The 18105-nt window shown below is 38.7% G+C and overlaps 1 protein-coding gene across 1 annotated transcript in view; it reads right to left on the reverse strand.

Annotated features, from left to right (window-relative positions):
- INO80 (INO80 complex ATPase subunit) overlaps positions 1-18105 on the reverse strand; it is a 127071-nt gene that overhangs the window by 39296 nt on the left and 69670 nt on the right. Inside the window, 2 exon segments of the mRNA XM_036017321.1 lie at positions 728-953; positions 5819-5959. Coding sequence (XP_035873214.1) covers positions 728-953; positions 5819-5959 — 367 coding nt within the window.

Below are 18105 nucleotides of genomic sequence, written 5' to 3' on the forward strand. Positions count from 1 at the left end.
CTGTGAACCAAAAGGTCGCTAATTCGATTCCCAGTCAGGGCACATGCCTGGGTTGTGGGCCAGGTCCCCAGCTGGGGGGCATGTGAGAGGCAACTGATCAATGTATCTCTCTCATATCCATGTTTCTCTCCCTCTCTCCCTCCCTTCCCCTCACTATAAAAATAAATAAAATCATTTTTTAAAAAAAGTAGTTTCACTAAAGCAAAGATGAAAACCTAGTTCCCTTCCAACCCACGTCCATGACCCCAGGAGGTCTGGGAATCTGCTAGCATTTTGGCACAAAACACACTGTTTTCCTTCTGGTTATCATTCAGATCTCTAGTGCTTTGTGCAGGACACTATTTATGCTACTTGGGCTAGGCTTTCTGTGAGTGACGACATTCTCATTCATCCCAGCAGTAATGTCACAAGACAACTACTCACTTAACCTGGAGCCTTTTCTACCTCGTTTATTTCTACCTCCTCCCCTTTTTATAACAGTGGCATTCCTTTCTCATCTGTAAGCTTATCAAAGGAGAGTATTTAAGCACAAATCTAAAACACATTTCTCTCTACTCAAGTCACAAATTACTTAAATACACTTATCTATAAGTTACTAAGGGCAGAAGAGGAAACAGAAACTCCTAAAACTTTGAATTCCAAATATCTGAAACCACCACATGGAGCATCTCCCTGGTTCTCCCCTTGCCAAAGCTGGGAACATATTTCAAGAGGACAGAGGACTCACCTGGAATCCTGATGAAAGACCAGCCATTCTGAGGCCTGATGCTCCACAGTCCTCCAGCTGGCTCCGGGAAGAACTGGGATTGTCGATTTAGCCAGTCTGCCGCCAGTTCAGGGGCCCCATTCAACAAACACTGCTTGGCTGCCAGACTCCCTCCTTCCTTCAGCACTCGCCGCTCATACTCTGCACTTCGGTCATTGCAGTAAGAATCCAATGGCACTGCGGTGACCTGCAGTCAGAGTCAAATGAGATGGTTCTTTCACATTTTCCACACCCACTAAGCCTTTTGGGAACCTCAACTTTGAAATCAGACTAATGTGGATAATTCTTGGCTAGTAGTTTTACCTTCCCTGTTCTAACAAACTAAACTCTCTCTAATAACTGATTTAGTGAGAGCTTTCCCAGGTAAAAGTCCAACCTGTTATAATATGAACCTATAACAAATCTAAAGAACACTGGAGTTCACAGATAAACCAGGATACCAGGTCAGAAACAATTCTATCATTCATATATATATATATATATATATATATATGTGTGTGTGTGTGTGTGTGTACACACACACATTTGCTTTGAACCTCCCATCACTGCTGGATGTTGCTTTTGGCAAAGTTACATTTGCCATACATAAGTTGGTGAGGCCAAAAAGGGAACTAGAGCTAGTTTAGTCATCATTAAGAACTACAGAGTATTGGCTTGGTGCATTTGAAGTTATGTTTAATGATTTAGTGGCAAAGCTCCCATGTTTATCAACACTTCTTTCTCCTTTTCCCTGACTAGGCTGCTGAATGACAAACTATTTGGAAAATAAGAGAATCTTTCTTTCAGGCCATAAGCTGGTGGAGGGGGTGGGGGAGCAACTGCCAGAAGTAGTAGATTCATTTCTTGGTTAGGGTAGAGGCTACACACATCTTATCTCACCACTAGGTGCAACAACACTCAAATGCTGCCCCCTATAGAACAGCAGGTTCCTCTCCATTCAGAAACATAGGCTTTATCCTTCTTTAGCTATCTCTGGTCTATTCCCATTCTAATAAGCAGCTGTGTATTCAGATGGGAGGAGCCAACAGAACTAGATTTTTAACAAGCACCCCAGCATCTTAGGCTGAGCCTTGAAAATGCTGCTATGGGGTACATAAACAGTCAGCTAGCTTACTATGGAGCTGCAAGGTACCTCCGCTGGGGACTAGAGGATACCAACACCAGAGAAAGAGCATCATTTACCAATAACCACAGACCACGCTTACTCGACTCAGAGGAAGCTGATCTGAATTGGCTAGAGTGTAGTGCCATCTACGGTCCAGATGGCAAAACTACAGAGGGTGACAGCGAGCTGGGCCCCTAGAGCTCCAAAACCCAGACAGGCTCACACAGAAATTGGTTTAACCAGACTGTACTAGGAGAAGGTTTTGGTAATCTCCTATCTCCTCTACTCTCTCCAAAAGGAGTTTGTCTTGTTTCCCAGTTATTAATTTTTCCCACTGAAAGTTGAGCACAGGCAAATAAACACGGAAATACAAAGCAGGTAGATAAAAATTTGGTCTCTATCTGCTTTGGTTTGTTCTGGCAGTGGTCCAGCAGATGCTGGATCAGAGTAGACACCTACCATCTGGGGCAAGGGTCCCTAACCTTTTTGGCACCAGGGACTGGTTTTGTGGAAGACAATTTTTCCACAGACAGGTGTGGGGATGGTGGAGGGGGAGAAAGGAGGGTAATGCAAATGAAGCTTCACTAGCTTGCCTGCCATTCACCTCCTGCTCTCTCCTGCTCCGTGGTCCAGTTCCTAATAGGCTGTGGGCTGGGGACCCCTGATCTAGGGTGTAAGTCCCAGAACCTCACAATCGACTGCTGCTAATTCCATAAAAATGGTTAAGGAAGCAGCAGTCTGGACTACAGAAGTATTACCAGTTCTATATATCAAATAACATGCACACTCTTGGATAAGTAGAGCATAATTTGTGAGAGACTAATACTGGCCAATTTTACAAAGATAAATGCTTTGTGTTGTGTGTGTGTGTGTGTGTGTGTGTAGAGCAGCAGAACTTATATTGGAATTATACATCAAGACTTTGGGCCCACAATCTCAAGATGAAAAATTCAAAGCTAGAAACTTAGCCTGAAGGAATAGGGTGAACAGCGATGCAGAAGAGAATGTTTCCCCTGCCTGGGACTCATTTCTAGGAAGTCTTAGTAGTTTAAAAACAAACCAACTTTTTCCAGTTGTAAACTTTCTATTTTCCTATTTGCATTTTGCTGATATCCTTCCAAGTTCAGGACTGAAACTGGGAGGCTTGCATGGCACAGTTCTTAGTGAAATATTTTTTAATGTTTTGATAAACTTCTTTGGCAGGAGCCCTGGATCAAGATATATGCAGAATCATAGAAAGTCACGTAAATACGTAAGCAGCAAACTCATGAGGCCCTAAAGGGGGCAAACAAGTCCATTTCTACATAAATCCTGCTTTCCAAGTCTGCCCTATCTTAGATGGCCTCCACACAAGTGGTCTTCCTGATTGCTCAGAAATGGAGAGATGAAGCATAACCTACCATTTTCTCCTCCCCACAAATCGAAATGCACACTCCCATCAGCCACATAAGCTAACCTGTTTCTTGCTTCATTAACTTTCTAAACTATGGTATCTTCAGAGGCTGCCTCCACAAGCATTCAGAGCGTCCTTCCTGAGGACATGTATATCCCTGCTCCAGCTCTAGGAAGCGTGACCGCTCCAAGCGCTACATTTTTTGTAAGATGGATTCCGGTCTTAGTTTATGACCCCTGCTGAATTATTTTCTCAGCTAATGAGAAAAGAGCTGCCATAATTCCTTCCTTAATGTGGCACAGTTCTTCCTGAACTGACCCTAAAGTTTTCACAGCATATGCCAGGAAAATTAATTTGTTCTAATTCAAGACCAAGGTTGAGGCCTCAAAGGAAAGTAGTTTCTCTCCATCAAGATGGATGAGAAATCAATATAATTAAGGTATTTCATGAAATGTTGCCTTATTCATACCCCAGGCCTGATCTGAAAGATTAAGAATTTGTGTACACGTGCATAAATATTCAGACATGTTTAAAACTTTTTCCTGTCCTTACAACCATCATGTAATTATTCCCATTTTTAGGTTTGGCACATGTTATGTGAAGAAACCTTTCAAATAAGGGAGGAGAAGCCAAGTAGGACGCTGGAAAGCAGCACTCCAGTCAAATGATAAAAGCCTCCTCCTATTCCTTGACTGCTACCACATCTTTATACACTATGAGAGTTTTCTTCAGGCTACTGTTCACTGTTCTTTAGGGGAACAGCAGCGCCACACAAAACAAGTTAGGCTTCTAGCTCCTCAGAAAACAATACTCTGAAGTACAGGTGGGGTGCCCATGTGTGAATATGTTCAGAGAGTGGGGCTGTTCTTCACAGTGGTTGGCTCTAGAGCTTGGGATGGTACGAATCAAAATTGTTATGTCCACCAATGCCATTATAGTTCAAAGCAGTTCACTTTTCACTTGCTCTATAAAACACTGGGAATATAAGAAGTAAAAATACCCTGATATACCACTCTAAAAATCTAGACTTCCTTTTATCAGGCCTCTCAGTAAGGAGACTGAGAAGGAAACAAACCACACAATTATGAAGCCTCAACACTACTTTCCATGGAAGCACTTGGCTTTAGATGTTTCTTAAAGTGAGTTTCTCTATATTGGCTTCAGCTTCAAAGACCAAGAATGCTTTGGAAGAACTGGAAACATGCAAAATCTAAATTCTGGACAGTCAATATAAATCAAATGAAGATGACAGTGGCAAGGGAATCACATTCATGTAATAGAGGACCAGCAGGAAGAAATCTAGGAAGGCTGGAGTCAATGGGACTCAATACTATCATCTCATTTTCATTCATCATCTTCCTCTGGACCCTGTGCCAATTCTGATCTTTGATAACTTAATAAAGTAAGGCTGTAAAGTGATGTAAATAATGGTAGAATAATATCACTAAGGAAGAATCAAAAGGCTCTACCTTCTTTGAACAGAACTATGAAAACAGTCAACTTGCTAGAATGAGTAGAGAAAATAAACAAACAAAAAACACACAGAAAGGTAAGTAATATCAGCCTCTTAAGAGTCTTCTGGTTAACTCTAAGTTGCCCCTTAAAGCAAAAGGAAACGAGATGGAAAGACAGAAACTTGAACTATGCTTGACCCACAGAGTCTGGCCACTTCTCTACTATGTCTCTCTTCCCATCATGTATTTCTTTGAGGTTGGAAGAGATTTTTCTGGCACTGATCAGTAAGGACTGGAAAGATACGTAAGCAAAGTGAACCACCGCAGTGTGCCAAGGGCAACCTTTGCAGTAATGCTGTCAACAATCACCAGGGTGCCCTGTTTTGATAAACAGGGTATAGGAAGAACTCAACAACTGCCTGAAATTGAAACTCTAATAGTAACTACCCCTCATCTATAAATAAGACTACATTTGCTGAATGCACAACAGTTACTTTTCAGAGGAAACATACTTTGAACCATACCCCAGGCAGAACTGCTGAGGAAAGTGAGAGAACACCAGACCAAGAAGTTTCTTGATGCTAGAGTGTCATATTTCCTTTTGTTATCTGGAGACTGTACTGAGGTGACAAGTCCAGATCAAATCTCCCTGCCAATCTGGCCCTCTCCTCTGAAAACCCCTCAAAAGCCTCAATGCAGGTGACAAATGGTTCCCTCTCCTTTTCAAATAGCCCCCTGTCTGTGACCCTGTCGTTGGGTGTTAATCCACCTGACAGATGGCTTGCTGCCATGGTAGATTAGAGCCCCTGACTAAATGAGAGGAACTAAGAACAGAGACAAGGTCAGAGAAAAAAACCACTCCTATCTAACCCATACAATTATTCTCAAACCAATACAGTCCAAAGTGAGAAGTGCTGTCGTGGGACAGCCAGGACTGTGGTGTGCATGCTCTTTCTAAATACTAAGGATTTATATGTTTCTCAAGATCCAAATAGCTTAAAACAGTTAAGAAATGGATTCCCTGAAAATTAGTATTTTTAATACCAATATCATGTATTTTAATACCATGTATTTTATTTATTCCCTCCCATGGCACTTACTCGTGGACTGGCCACACACAAAAAAGATGGCAGCTCAGTGAGCAGGCAGCAGCGAAGCGAGGAGGTAGCTGATCTCCGCTGATGGATGACCTGGTCTGAGTAGCCACTCACTGCTTTACAGTGGCTGCTGAAAACCAGAAACTATAAAACAAAAAGTCAGATTAGTACCTTTGATAATTATGTTTAATGTAATCAAAACGGGAAATATCACATATTAAACACCTGATTCAAAGACATCCTTCCTAGTGAATATTATTATTCTAATAAACACTATTTAGAACTCAACTTATACTGTAGACAAAATCCATACTAATTTCAAAATGTGGTTTTATATTAATGTACCCTAACCAAGCATCATTTCTATCTTTTTGTGGAAGAGATACTGTTAACAACAACACACCGCTCATGCATCATGTCTCCTGCAGAAGTTTTTTTGTGAAACATCAAATCACCCAGGTGACTAGCCCACTACAGTCCAGATTTGGTGCCCTGTGACTTCTGGTTTTTTCCTGAAACTAAAATCACCTTTGAAAGGAAAGAGATTTCAGACCATTGATGAGATTCAGGAAAATACAATGGGGCAGCTGACAGCAACTGGGAGAACTGTGTGAGGTCCAATGTGCCTACTTTGAAGGGGTCTGAGGTGTCATTGTCCCATGTACAATGTTTCTTTTATCTTGTATCTTTTTCAATAAATGTCTCTATTTTTCATTATTACATTGCTGGATACTTATAGACAGCCTGGTGGTACATATGGGGGGTGGCGGGGGGGGGGGGGGGGAGAGTTTGATTCATTTGTTATATCCATGGATGCAAACTCACATCTTCAGTCAAAAGCAATTACCAACAATATTTCTTCTAAGTTGTTCTTTAAGGCAAGTCTGTTTAGCCTCACATTAGTGTACTAACATAGTCCAGTGTAGTTCTAGCAAGATTAGCTGTTTTATTTATACAGTGACATCAATACAAGTGGTCAGGAAGAGGAAACAGTATCTCTTTAGTTCCTCTACCTGACCACCACTCAAAAAAAATTCATTCACATTACTGTATCAAAAATACATTTTCAAAGACTCTACAGCTCATGTCAAAACTTCAGTTTTCAGCCATTCATATGAAATATTTAAAGTATGGAATATTCACAGTCAAAGAATTTGTCAGTGGGATTACAGTATTCTATATTGCAGGTACGGGTCTTTCTTCAGTATTAGACATTTTATTGTTGTATCTTCATTCATGATTATTTCTGTTATACTGATTTCTTAAATAAGGCAGTTTGATAAATAACCATGTAGAGGAAGATAATACACAATGAAGTCAAATTTATACATTGTTGTAAAGTCAAGAAAACAAACTGCCAGATGAACAGTAATCAGCATCCTCTGTGGGAGAATAATAATTATACTTTCAGTACCAAAAACTTACAGTAACAAATCTCTTCAAGGCTTCTTTGTTCACTACATATCTTCTCCCAAAGTAAATGAGTTCTTGAGGATCATAATTTGAGAGAAGCCACCTCAAGCTAATAGGACATATGTATCATAATTTGCTTCCATGAAACAATCAGCATCTTCTAAATAATGGTCATGAACAAAATGAAAGGCTTTAACTGCTTCCAGCAGAGTTGAGCTGTCTTCAGTGGTCTCTAAACACACTAAAGGCAAATCTTATGACACTATTACAATGGTGGGTCATTGTAGCTTTATTGTGCTTGATCTTTTTCTCTAGATATTGAGGTGCTTGTTATTACCCACAAAAGAACTTTAAGCTTCTGATAGAGTTTTTCAACATTATCTATGTACTCATCTTTATATTGGCTAGTATCTATTGGGTTGGCCAAAAAGTCCACTTAGTTTTTTCTGTAAAATAAAAGACACATTTCTTATTTTCACCAAGAATTTTGATTTGAATATTCTGAGTATTTTAGTTATCTCCTGCTATTGGCTTCTAGTGGGTAGAGGCCAGGGGTGGTGCTAAACATCTTCCAATGCATAAGACAGCTCCACAGCAAAGAATTATCTGGCCAAAGTGTCAATACTACCAAGAAGCTTTGCAAACCACTTCTGACATGTTTGATTGATTAGTCACAGCACCTTCTTCATACACTGCACAAATCTTTTTTTTGTGTTTCTGTTGTGTTTTTACCTTTCTTGAAATAAAGCATAATATGCCAAATATGTTGCATATCTTCTTCCATCTTCAATATTAAAATGGCTGCACAAAAATTCACCAATTTTGATAAGTTTTTAAAAAATGCATGCTGATATTACAGCTGTCACAATACAATCTAACAAAATTGTTTCTAATGACATTAAAGACAAGTAAGCACTGCTAGAACCACTGTACAGAAGAATCTAAATGAACTTTTTCACCAGTCCAATAAATTGAAATGTATCCCTTTCTCTATGTATTTATGTCCATTACCATCTGAATGCCTAGTGTGAGGATGAGTATGAAGATTTTTAGACAGGGTGTCACCTAACTCTTCCAATACTTAAAACTGAATAGCAAGGAAACTCAAAAACTCTATTAATGGTGCACAAATAAAGGAAAAAATGTAGCAAATTCTCTTGTTTTCCCAAAGTACATTTCTGATTATCAGCAGCAGCTCCTCTCGACCCTCCTGAGGGTGGAAAGAAGAGATGATACAAGTCTAGCAACCACTGCTCACTACAGTACTAGTAATAGTACAAGGGCTGTGAGTTGGGATCTACTCTGGTGCCCAGGCAGAGATAGTAGCAGTAACTGACCTAAAGACTATTAATTCTTTACTAACTTCTAAAGAAAAATAACTAAACAATCTGTCAAAAATCTCTTCAATCTACCCTCATTTTAGGCATTGTCAAATGGCAAAAACCAACAGAAGCCTTTAAAAAAAAGGATTTCTTTCTTTCTTAAATATTTTATTTATTTATTTTTAGAGAGAGGAGAAGGGAGGGAGAAAGAGAAGGGGGGGAGACACCACACGCCCATCAACATGTGAGAGAAACATCAATTGGCTGCCTCTCCCATGCCCCCAACCCTGGACCTGGCCCGCAACCCAGGCCTGTGTGCTGACTGGGAATCAAACTGGTGGACCTTCATTTTGTGGGACCACGGGCAACCAACTGAGCCAAGCCAGTCAGGGCAAAAGCCTATTCTTTTTTTCACTTCACTCCTAGTGTACAAAGGTAAAAGATGAAATAATAAATATTTCCTTCGACTATTTTCTCATCAACATTATAGTTATTAGTAAGAAAGGGTTACAACTTTCACTGTAGGAAATCCTTTTAACACAATATGTCACTGGTGATACCTTTGTAGAAAAAGCCCTGACTTCCCAGACGTGGTCATTCCCAAATTAGAACATGTTCACTCATCTTACATGATATGTGTTAAGATGGCAGTCTCATTGGAAGTCACTAAGTCAAGATGATTTATAGCTTTATGATTCCAGATTTAAAAAAAGAATTCACTGGCTCAAAATGTTCAACATACATAGCCTTAGCTTTACAGAAACCATGACTACCTCTAGCATATTTTGCTCAATCTATCCTGTTCTAGATTATTTTCTCTTAACATTGGCCCATCAAGCCTAGTACAAATAGTTCTTGGTACCACACTACCCACATTTCCTTCACATAAATGACATGAACTGCCAGACACAGCTGGACACGGGATAATTCAGTGTGTAACAGAGAAGAACACAAAGGACACCTTAAACACCACTGTGTAGGATGCTTGAGGGGATAGGATAGAAAAGAAGGTTCACTACTTTGTTACTCAGTTTGACCTAAAGCAAATTAGGAGAAAGAAAGAAAGAGAGAAAGAGAGAGAGAAAGAGAAAGAGAGAGAGAGAAAGAAAGAGAGAGAGAAGAAAGAAGAAAGAAAGAAAGAAAGAAAGAAAGAAAGAAAGAAAGAAAGAAAGAGAGAGAGGGAGGGAGGGGAGGGAGGGAGGGAGGGAGGGAGGGATAAAGAGCGAGAAAGAGAGAAAGATAGAGAGGAAGAAAAGAAACAGAGAAAGAGAGAAAGAAAGAAAGAAATGAAAGAGAGAGAAAGAGAAAGAGAGAAAGAAAGAAAAGAAAGAACGAAACAGAATGTCACACTGTAAGGAGATGTGACCTTGTTGTAATATGGCCACAGGTTTTGCTATTCTATTGTCCCTGCCTCATGCTCTTGAATGTCTCGTTACACTGTAGGCACTGGCAGCTATACGCATCTAGCTGCCAGCACCACAATATGCACACAGCAGTGAAGTAAGGCTTTTGTAGACTTTTTTGGCTCCATGTAAAAGTCTTAAGTGAAAATAAGTAGGGCAGAAAAAAATACAATAAAAAATAAATAAAAAAAATAAAGAAAATAAGTAGGGCAGAATGACAGGCACCGCAACTGCACACTTCTTAACCGCAGTGTAGCACAGAAAATGCACAGATGTCTTCCCCTCAGTTAGAGACTTACCCATTTAAAAAGGGTCTATACTTTACTCTTCATGTCTTGTTTAAAATTAAAAACCAAAACAAAAAAACACTTATGCTAACATCAGGTCATTACTTAGAAATTGATTTTTTTGTTTTTTTTTTCTTAAGGGCATACTGTTTACAGATCTACTGCTAGACTATATGGATTCTATTTTCAAAGATACTTTAAGTAACCAAACAAAAAGGGGGAAAATGAAATACAGAAAAACCCTGAACAGAGTGGTTTCCCAGAGCTTTCTACAAGGTGTGTTGGCAGCTCTTGTGATCTAAGGAAATGATGACAGATAGATATTGTAGTTGCAAATTAACATTTAGCAAAAATGTTTTTTTTTTGAAAACTTCTGTTGGCAGGATTGTTCATCAATGGTCAATCAAAACTCTCTAAGCATTTAATAAAAAACGGTGTTTAAGACTTTTGCATAGCCCTGGCTGATGTGGTTCAGTGGTTGAGTGCTAGTCTGCAAACCAAAAGGTTGCTGGTTTGATTCGAGTCAGGGTATATGCCTGGGTTGCAGGCCAGATCCCCAGTTGGGTGAGTGTATCTCTTACACATCGATGTTGCTCTCCCTCTTTCTCCCTCCCTTGCCCCCTCTCTAAAAGTAAATAAATAAAAAAAAGTCTATAAAAATACAATTATTAAAAATAATAAAACTTAGCCCTGGCTGGCATAGCTCAGTGGATTGAGTGCGGGCTGGGAACCAAAGTGTCCCAGGTTCGATTCCCAGCCACGGTACATTCCTGGGTTGCAGGCCATAACCCCCAGCAACTGCACATTGATGTTTCTTCTCCCTCTCCCTCTCCCTCCCTCTCTCTCTCTCTCTCTCTCTCTCTCTCTCTCCCCCCTCCCTAGAAATAACTAAAATCTTTAAAAAAAATAATAAAACTTATATACACACCACTCCTCTCAAAATAAAAAACCTTAATGTTCTTTTGTATATTTTAAATTGCAAAATCTGAAATATTCCCCATTTCATGACATAATTTGCTTACTACAGTTGTAGAGTATATAAGCTTTCAACATGTATGATGCCTAAGTAGACCCTTACCACAACAATAGTTTCATTGAGACTGAGATGGGAGATGGAATCAGTGGTGTTACTGTATTTCTGTCAATCATCATTCTTTATAGAACACTGAACTGGTTATATTATAAAAACTGTTCTTCCTCCCCAAAAGATGGCTAAATAGTATATTTACTATAAATTCTTGTTTCTGTCTTTATTTTTCAAAAAACAAGATTAAAAAGAAAAGATTCATATGTGTAAGACTTGTATTTTTTAATTCCTGCAAAACCATATAAGAAAAGAGCCCTAGCCAAAGCCCACAGTGGGGAAGGAGGTATGCAAGAATAAATTTATGAAAGTTTTGAACTTTTCCTTCTTGAAATTCTCACCAGTTAAGCAGGGTGGAGCACAATGAAATTAAGAGGAATGTAGCATCAAAAGAGAAAAACAGTATCAGACAAGCATTCATGTCAAGTAAGATTTTTTTTAAAGGTTTTATTTACCCATTTTTTAGAGAGGGAAGGGAGGGAGAAAGAGAGAGAGAGAGAAACATCAATGTGAGGTTGCTGGGGGCCATGGCCTGCAACCCAGGCATGTGCCCCGACTGGGAATCGAACCTGCGACACTTTGGTTCGCAGCCCGCGCTCAATCCACTGAGCTACGCCAGCCAGAGCAAGTAAGAGATTTTTAAAAGGCCCTAAACTTTGTTCAAAACACCCCGAAATGCTATCTGATCAGTGTCATTATCTTTGTTCTTAGTTCCTTGATGTTTACAGTATGTATTATCCCAAAGCCAGTATTATGAGAGTGGTGCTTCCCTTAACTCTGCAGCACAGAACTCAAGTTTAATATTCACTGCCGGGTAAGAACAAGGAGACGTTAAGATTGGGTCAGACTGCTGAATATGATCTAAAGTAATAAGTGATCTGAGACAGCTTACCAAGAACAAGATGACAGTATGCACCTAAGCCAATATTCATTATCTGTCCTCAAAAGAATAAGAACAAAACCTTTACCCTGTTCTGATGATAGGAAGCTGTATTTAGGAGACAAGCTGCTGAAACAATACCTACTACTATTTATAAGACAAAGGAAGGCATAGGAGAGAACAGAATGAAGGATTTTCTGCCTTAAGAAAAAGCTGAGGAAAAATTAATTTAAAGCTAATTTGGTAGGTCCAAAGGAATTTTACTCAAAATTATTATTTGAATAGTGTAAGAGAAAGATTCTTGACTCTTGTTTCTGATTTCAGCATGTCCCCTGTCACTTTTCTCAAGTCCATCTGCTTAAGAATAACCCAAACTTTACTTTTAAGACTGATCTTGATCATGGAATCTAGATTCAATTTGTATGGTCTTCCATCAAACCTTTGAAATATAATTTGTGTTTACTTTGCATATTAAAACAAGGATACTCCATTTCCTAGTACCACAAAAGAAAGCAAAACAAAGAACTGGAGAAATAGCATCTCTTCAGCATTATGTTTATGAATAATAGAAGTTACATAATCAGAACTAAATTGACAAATCAAATGATAATGCAAGACACAGAATGGAAGAGTTTGCAAGGAAAAGTTTTGCTCACTAGGAGTTAGGCCTTATGAACAATGAAATCCTGTTGAAGATGAAAGCCAGGTATTATACTGTTTTTAATATAAATACAGCTGACATTTGCTGTGGTTAATAAAATTATAAACAGATGGGTGACCTGGAGAGCTGGGAGAGATACCAACATCTTTTCCTGTTTAAGAACTTTCATGTTGTCACAGCCAGAACCTGGCTATATTCTAAGCCAAAATCTCAGGACAGTGAATAGCAAAACAAACTTTATAATGAAGTAATATCAAGGCATCAGCCCAGCAGTAGAGATCTGTGGTCCTTTTGAGATATGTCCATAATTTTCATACCTCTCTCTCAAAAGGTAAAGCCTAATTCCCTGCTCCTTGGGAGTGAGCTGGATTTAATAACTCCCAAAACTAGCTCATAAGGCACTGTGGTCCCTTCTTGGACTCGTTTGCTTGCTCTCCCTCTCTTGAATCACTCACTTTGAGGAAAGCCAGCTGCCTTGCCATGACGACACTCAAACAGCCTCATGGAAAAGCCCACACAGCAAGGAACTGAGACCTCCAGCCAACAGCAACTTGCTGGACATGAAAGTGAGCTACCTTGGAAGCAGATCCTATGGCTCTACTTAATCTTTCAGGTAACTATGGAACCCTAGCTGATATCTTGACCTCCTAAGAGCCAAAACCACCTAACTGACCTGTTTCCAAGTTCCTGACCAACAGAAACTGTGAGATACTAAATATTTATTGTTTTAAGCTGCTAGATTTTAGGGTAATTTGTTATGTAGGTACAGATGACTAATATAGGGGCTAACATCCACAACTGACCCTTTTTGCTAGTACTCTTGGGCTATCTATACATTAACTCCTGCTGGTGTTCCTTAGTGTTAAGAAATGCTTCTAGTTCTCAGCTCAAATGAAGGACAAAAATAACTGATGTATAACAAAAAAGTCAATAATGATTAAACAAGTTACCAATCCCACTCATGTTGCCCAACCCATAAGGAAAAGTTAGAACTCTTCACAAGATTCTATTTTAAATACTGAGTAATAATATACTTTTACTTTTAGGCTAGAAGACATTCCCTGAAATGAGAATACATGCCAAGTTTCCAAAAAGAAAGGCAACAATAACATTGTATAATATATCAACACTCACTAAGTCATTCAGCAAACATTAATTTAACCTTGTAAATGCAAGGTGCCTAAAATAACCAGGCCACAAAGACAAGAGGGACTGTATATATTGCCCAAACACTTAAATTGCATTCTCACATGGGGGAAAAAAATGAAGGAAAAAGAGACAACTGCTTAATATTGCCCATTTTTCACATTAATTAAGCTCAGTTTTAGTCTTTCTGGACACTATAAACATTCTTTGTGGTAGAGAAGAATCTCTCTGTTAATTTTAGAGCTTCTGCCAGTATTCGCTAGTTTTCTACCAGGTAAATTGGGCAATTTTGCATCCCCATCAACTGTCTCTCCTTTATGTTCAATTTCTCTTTTTGTTGCCTTCTTCCTTTTCAGATTTCCAATCTGAGTCTCTTTTTTCTTAATAAACTCAACTTTGACTTAAACCCAACTTTCCCTCCTGAAATACCTTCCTATTCTTTTTAATTATCATACTTCATTACCTACTCTCTACATTTTCTATTTTTAAAGATTTTATGTATTTATTTTTAGAGAGGGAAGGGAGGAAGAAAGAGAGGCAGAGAAAAATTGACTGGTTGACTCTCATAAGCAACCCGACCAGGGACCAAATACGCAACCCGTGAACCCTGACCCGGAATTGAATCTGAGAAGTTTTGTTTTGGTCCCACACTCATCAGGGCTCAACACTTTCTAATCAGAATGTTTCTCACTATAAATCACTCCTAGCATCAAAGAGATCCTAATCTTGTGCCAAAGTGTTCACTGTAAACTTGACATAGAATTTACCATTCCTTCTGGATCCTTTCTTCAACTCTAGGTTTTGGAAGTGATTCCTCCACTGTCACTGCTTAGCCATATCCAAATCAGAGTCCCCTGACACTTCTATATGGAGCTAGACTATATTGGTTTTTTTAAAAATTTATTCTTTTATACAACAGGGGACCCCAGAAAAACTGGAATTTATTTATTAAAAAATTGTATATTTATTCTTATGTGTTTAAACTTCAGTCTCCTTCAAAGTACTCTCCATCTGATGCAATACTCCTATTAAAAAATGCCCAACACAGTCCTGGCTGGTGTGGCTATGTGGATTAAGTGCAGGCCAGTGCACTGAAAGGTCATGGGTTTTACTGCCAGTCAGGGCACACACCTGGGTTGAAGACCAGGTCCCCAGCTGGGGGTATGCGAGAGGTAAGCCTGTTTTCTGTGAAATAAAAAATTATCGGATGTCACAGTTGTTGGACTCCTATTTAAGCAAAGGGACTTTCACAGGATTTGTAAATTGTACTAACAATGCCAGAAGTATTTTTGTAGACCTCAATGACAGCAACCAAGTCACATCAGGAATAAAAGGCACAAAGCACGCATATGATGAATTTATCCTACACAAAGCAGCAAACAAAAAGAACCTAAGACCTTGTGTTTAAAATCAATTGACAACGCTCTGTCCCATGTGGCTCAGCTGGGTTCAGCATTGTCCTACAAAGCAAAAGGTCACTGGTTCAATTCCTGGCCAAGGCACACGTCTGGGCTGTGGGCCTAGTCCCTGGTTGGGGAGCATGTGAGAGGCAAGCGATTGGTAGTTCTCTCTCACATCAATGTTTCTCTACCTCTCCTTCTCCCTACCTTCCACTCTCTCTAAAGAAATAAACAAATTCTTAAAAACCCACCCCCCCAAAATTGACAAATGTAAACATCAGCACAATAGATAATTACTACATTTAAGTCAGCACTGCTGTCAATATTTAATGAATTATTTTTTAAAAGACTAATTTTTCAATGTTTTTTTAAAAACTAAAATCTTGCAGGGTCAGAGTAGACCATGAAATTTAATAGTGTGGTTTTGATGTGTGTATGCACATTAAAATGTCATGCATCTTAAAAATTTGACTTTTATAATATATTTTTAAAAGACTTTATTTGTTTATTTTTAGAGACAGGGTAAGGAAAGAGGGAGAGAAACATCAATGTATGGTTGCCTCTCACGCACCCCCAACTGGGGATCTGGCCCACAACCCAGGCATGTTCCCTGACTGGGAATCGAACTAGCGACCTTTTGGTTCATAGGCCTGCACTCAAACCACTGAGCCACACCAGGCAGGGCAACTTTTATACTCTTAACTACTGAATTTTGGAAATCTGTCCTAAAGAATCAGGTGTCCAAAATATCCTTCTCTACTCTTCTTTGTAAATCAAACAAAACCAATTTTATCTAGATGAATAAGAAAAATCAGCTCAAAGAAACCAGGGTGAGAAAAGCAAAATAATGGTGATAGGCATATTCCAACAAGGTCATTTTTGGGGAATAGTTCCCATAATAAACTACTGTGTTCAAGTTTGAGTCAGCTGGTTCTTTCAAAATCACTTATTTTTATTTATACTATCTTTGAATACCAGAGATATAACAGATATATGCCAGAATATACTAAGACAGAGATGGACCCTGATGAGTAGCTATATGTCAGGGTAACTCTGGAATGAATATGTATAATAATGTTCTCTGAGCAACTTCTGGTCTTACCTTTCATGTTCAGAAAGTGAGACTCTTCCATAAGGTCAAAAACATCAAAATATTAGTTTCTTCTCTTTACTATTATTACAAGAATGATCCAGAATCTTTGATGTGATGACTCTATCTAGTTCTCTAGCTATTCTAATATTATATAGTCATCAAGTGCTGTATTTTTTCAAACCATGATAGGGATGGTAATGAAATCATTTTTAGTAGGTTCCCACTAAAATTTTTAAAAAGAATAAAAATGCCCTAGCTGGTATAGCTCAGTGGGCTGGGCAATGGCCTGCAAACCAAAAGGCCACTGGTTTAACTCCCAGTCAGGGCACATGCCAGGCCAGGTCCCCAGTTGGAGAGGCAACTGAATGATGTTTCTCTTTCACACTGATATTTCTCTCTCTCTCTCAAAATAAATAAATGTTTCCAGCTCTCTCTTAAAAAAAAAAAAAAAGAGTAAAAAACAATCAGGGTACACTATATAAATGCATGTTGTTTTGTAAATATTTTATTTAAAAAATTTATGTATGTGTAATATTTGGTACATCTACATGCTTATCAAGTGTTGATATAAAACATTCTTGACTTGAGTCATGATCACACTTCAATACCCACAGATATAATGGGCTTTATTATATTTTTACTAACTATGACACAGGGAGCTTCAAACGACATAATCCTTGTTCAGAACCTAGGCTAACCTTTAAGGCTAGAAGATACCATGTAAAGATCATTTTGCTTATTTGAAAGCATAGATTTCCTAAAATAGATACATCAACAAACTGCAAAATACACTGGTTGGTTTTTCAACATATGGATATTGGAGTCCAAAAGCAGAACAGTGTTTCTACACTTACATAATTAGCTTTCAGCTACCTGTGACCCCCCTAGCTCAGCAACTCAGTGTATCGTCTAAGCCAATACAAGAGCAAATGTCTATCCACAACAGAAAATAAATTTAAGAGGAAAATGAAAGTGAATGTAACTTTAATTAGATAAACCTTCAGATTTCACTACGAATTTCCCATAAAGCATATTGCCCACATCTGAATTTCTCAGGAAATTCATTAACTAATATAGGACCTAACTGAACAGGTGCTCTACACACACTACTATATTTTCATAAAACATAAGAATACATATCATATCTCTGAGTGTTAAATAAGATGCAGGTGTCTACATAAAAGGGCTTAATAAACCCTTGGGAGGATGGTGCTTTCTGTAGCAAAATAAAACTAATAAAATTTTGTGACTGTACTGTAATATATACCAGCGCATGCTGGTGAATTGGTCTATAGGAGGTTAAGGAACTCTTCACAAGATATGTGAATATTTCACTAGGAGGAAGTCATTCTGTCACCACTAACATTATTCCAAACAGGATGGAACCCAATTCTAGTCTCTTTTTGCTTTACTGACCTTATCTCCAAAAAAAGTACACAGAGCAATGCTTGAGAAACCAACTGAGAACACAGAAGAGAAGGAAATCCTATGGGTTTCTCCAGTGTACAGGGGACACACACCAGATCCAGCAAAAGAACATCCTGCATTTGGTAGCAGTTGAGACTAATGACCCATTAAATGTTCTAGAGGATACATGTCTA

Source organism: Phyllostomus discolor, chromosome 1 (genome assembly GCF_004126475.2).
Source record: "Phyllostomus discolor isolate MPI-MPIP mPhyDis1 chromosome 1, mPhyDis1.pri.v3, whole genome shotgun sequence".
NCBI classification, from domain to species: Eukaryota; Metazoa; Chordata; class Mammalia; order Chiroptera; family Phyllostomidae; genus Phyllostomus; species Phyllostomus discolor.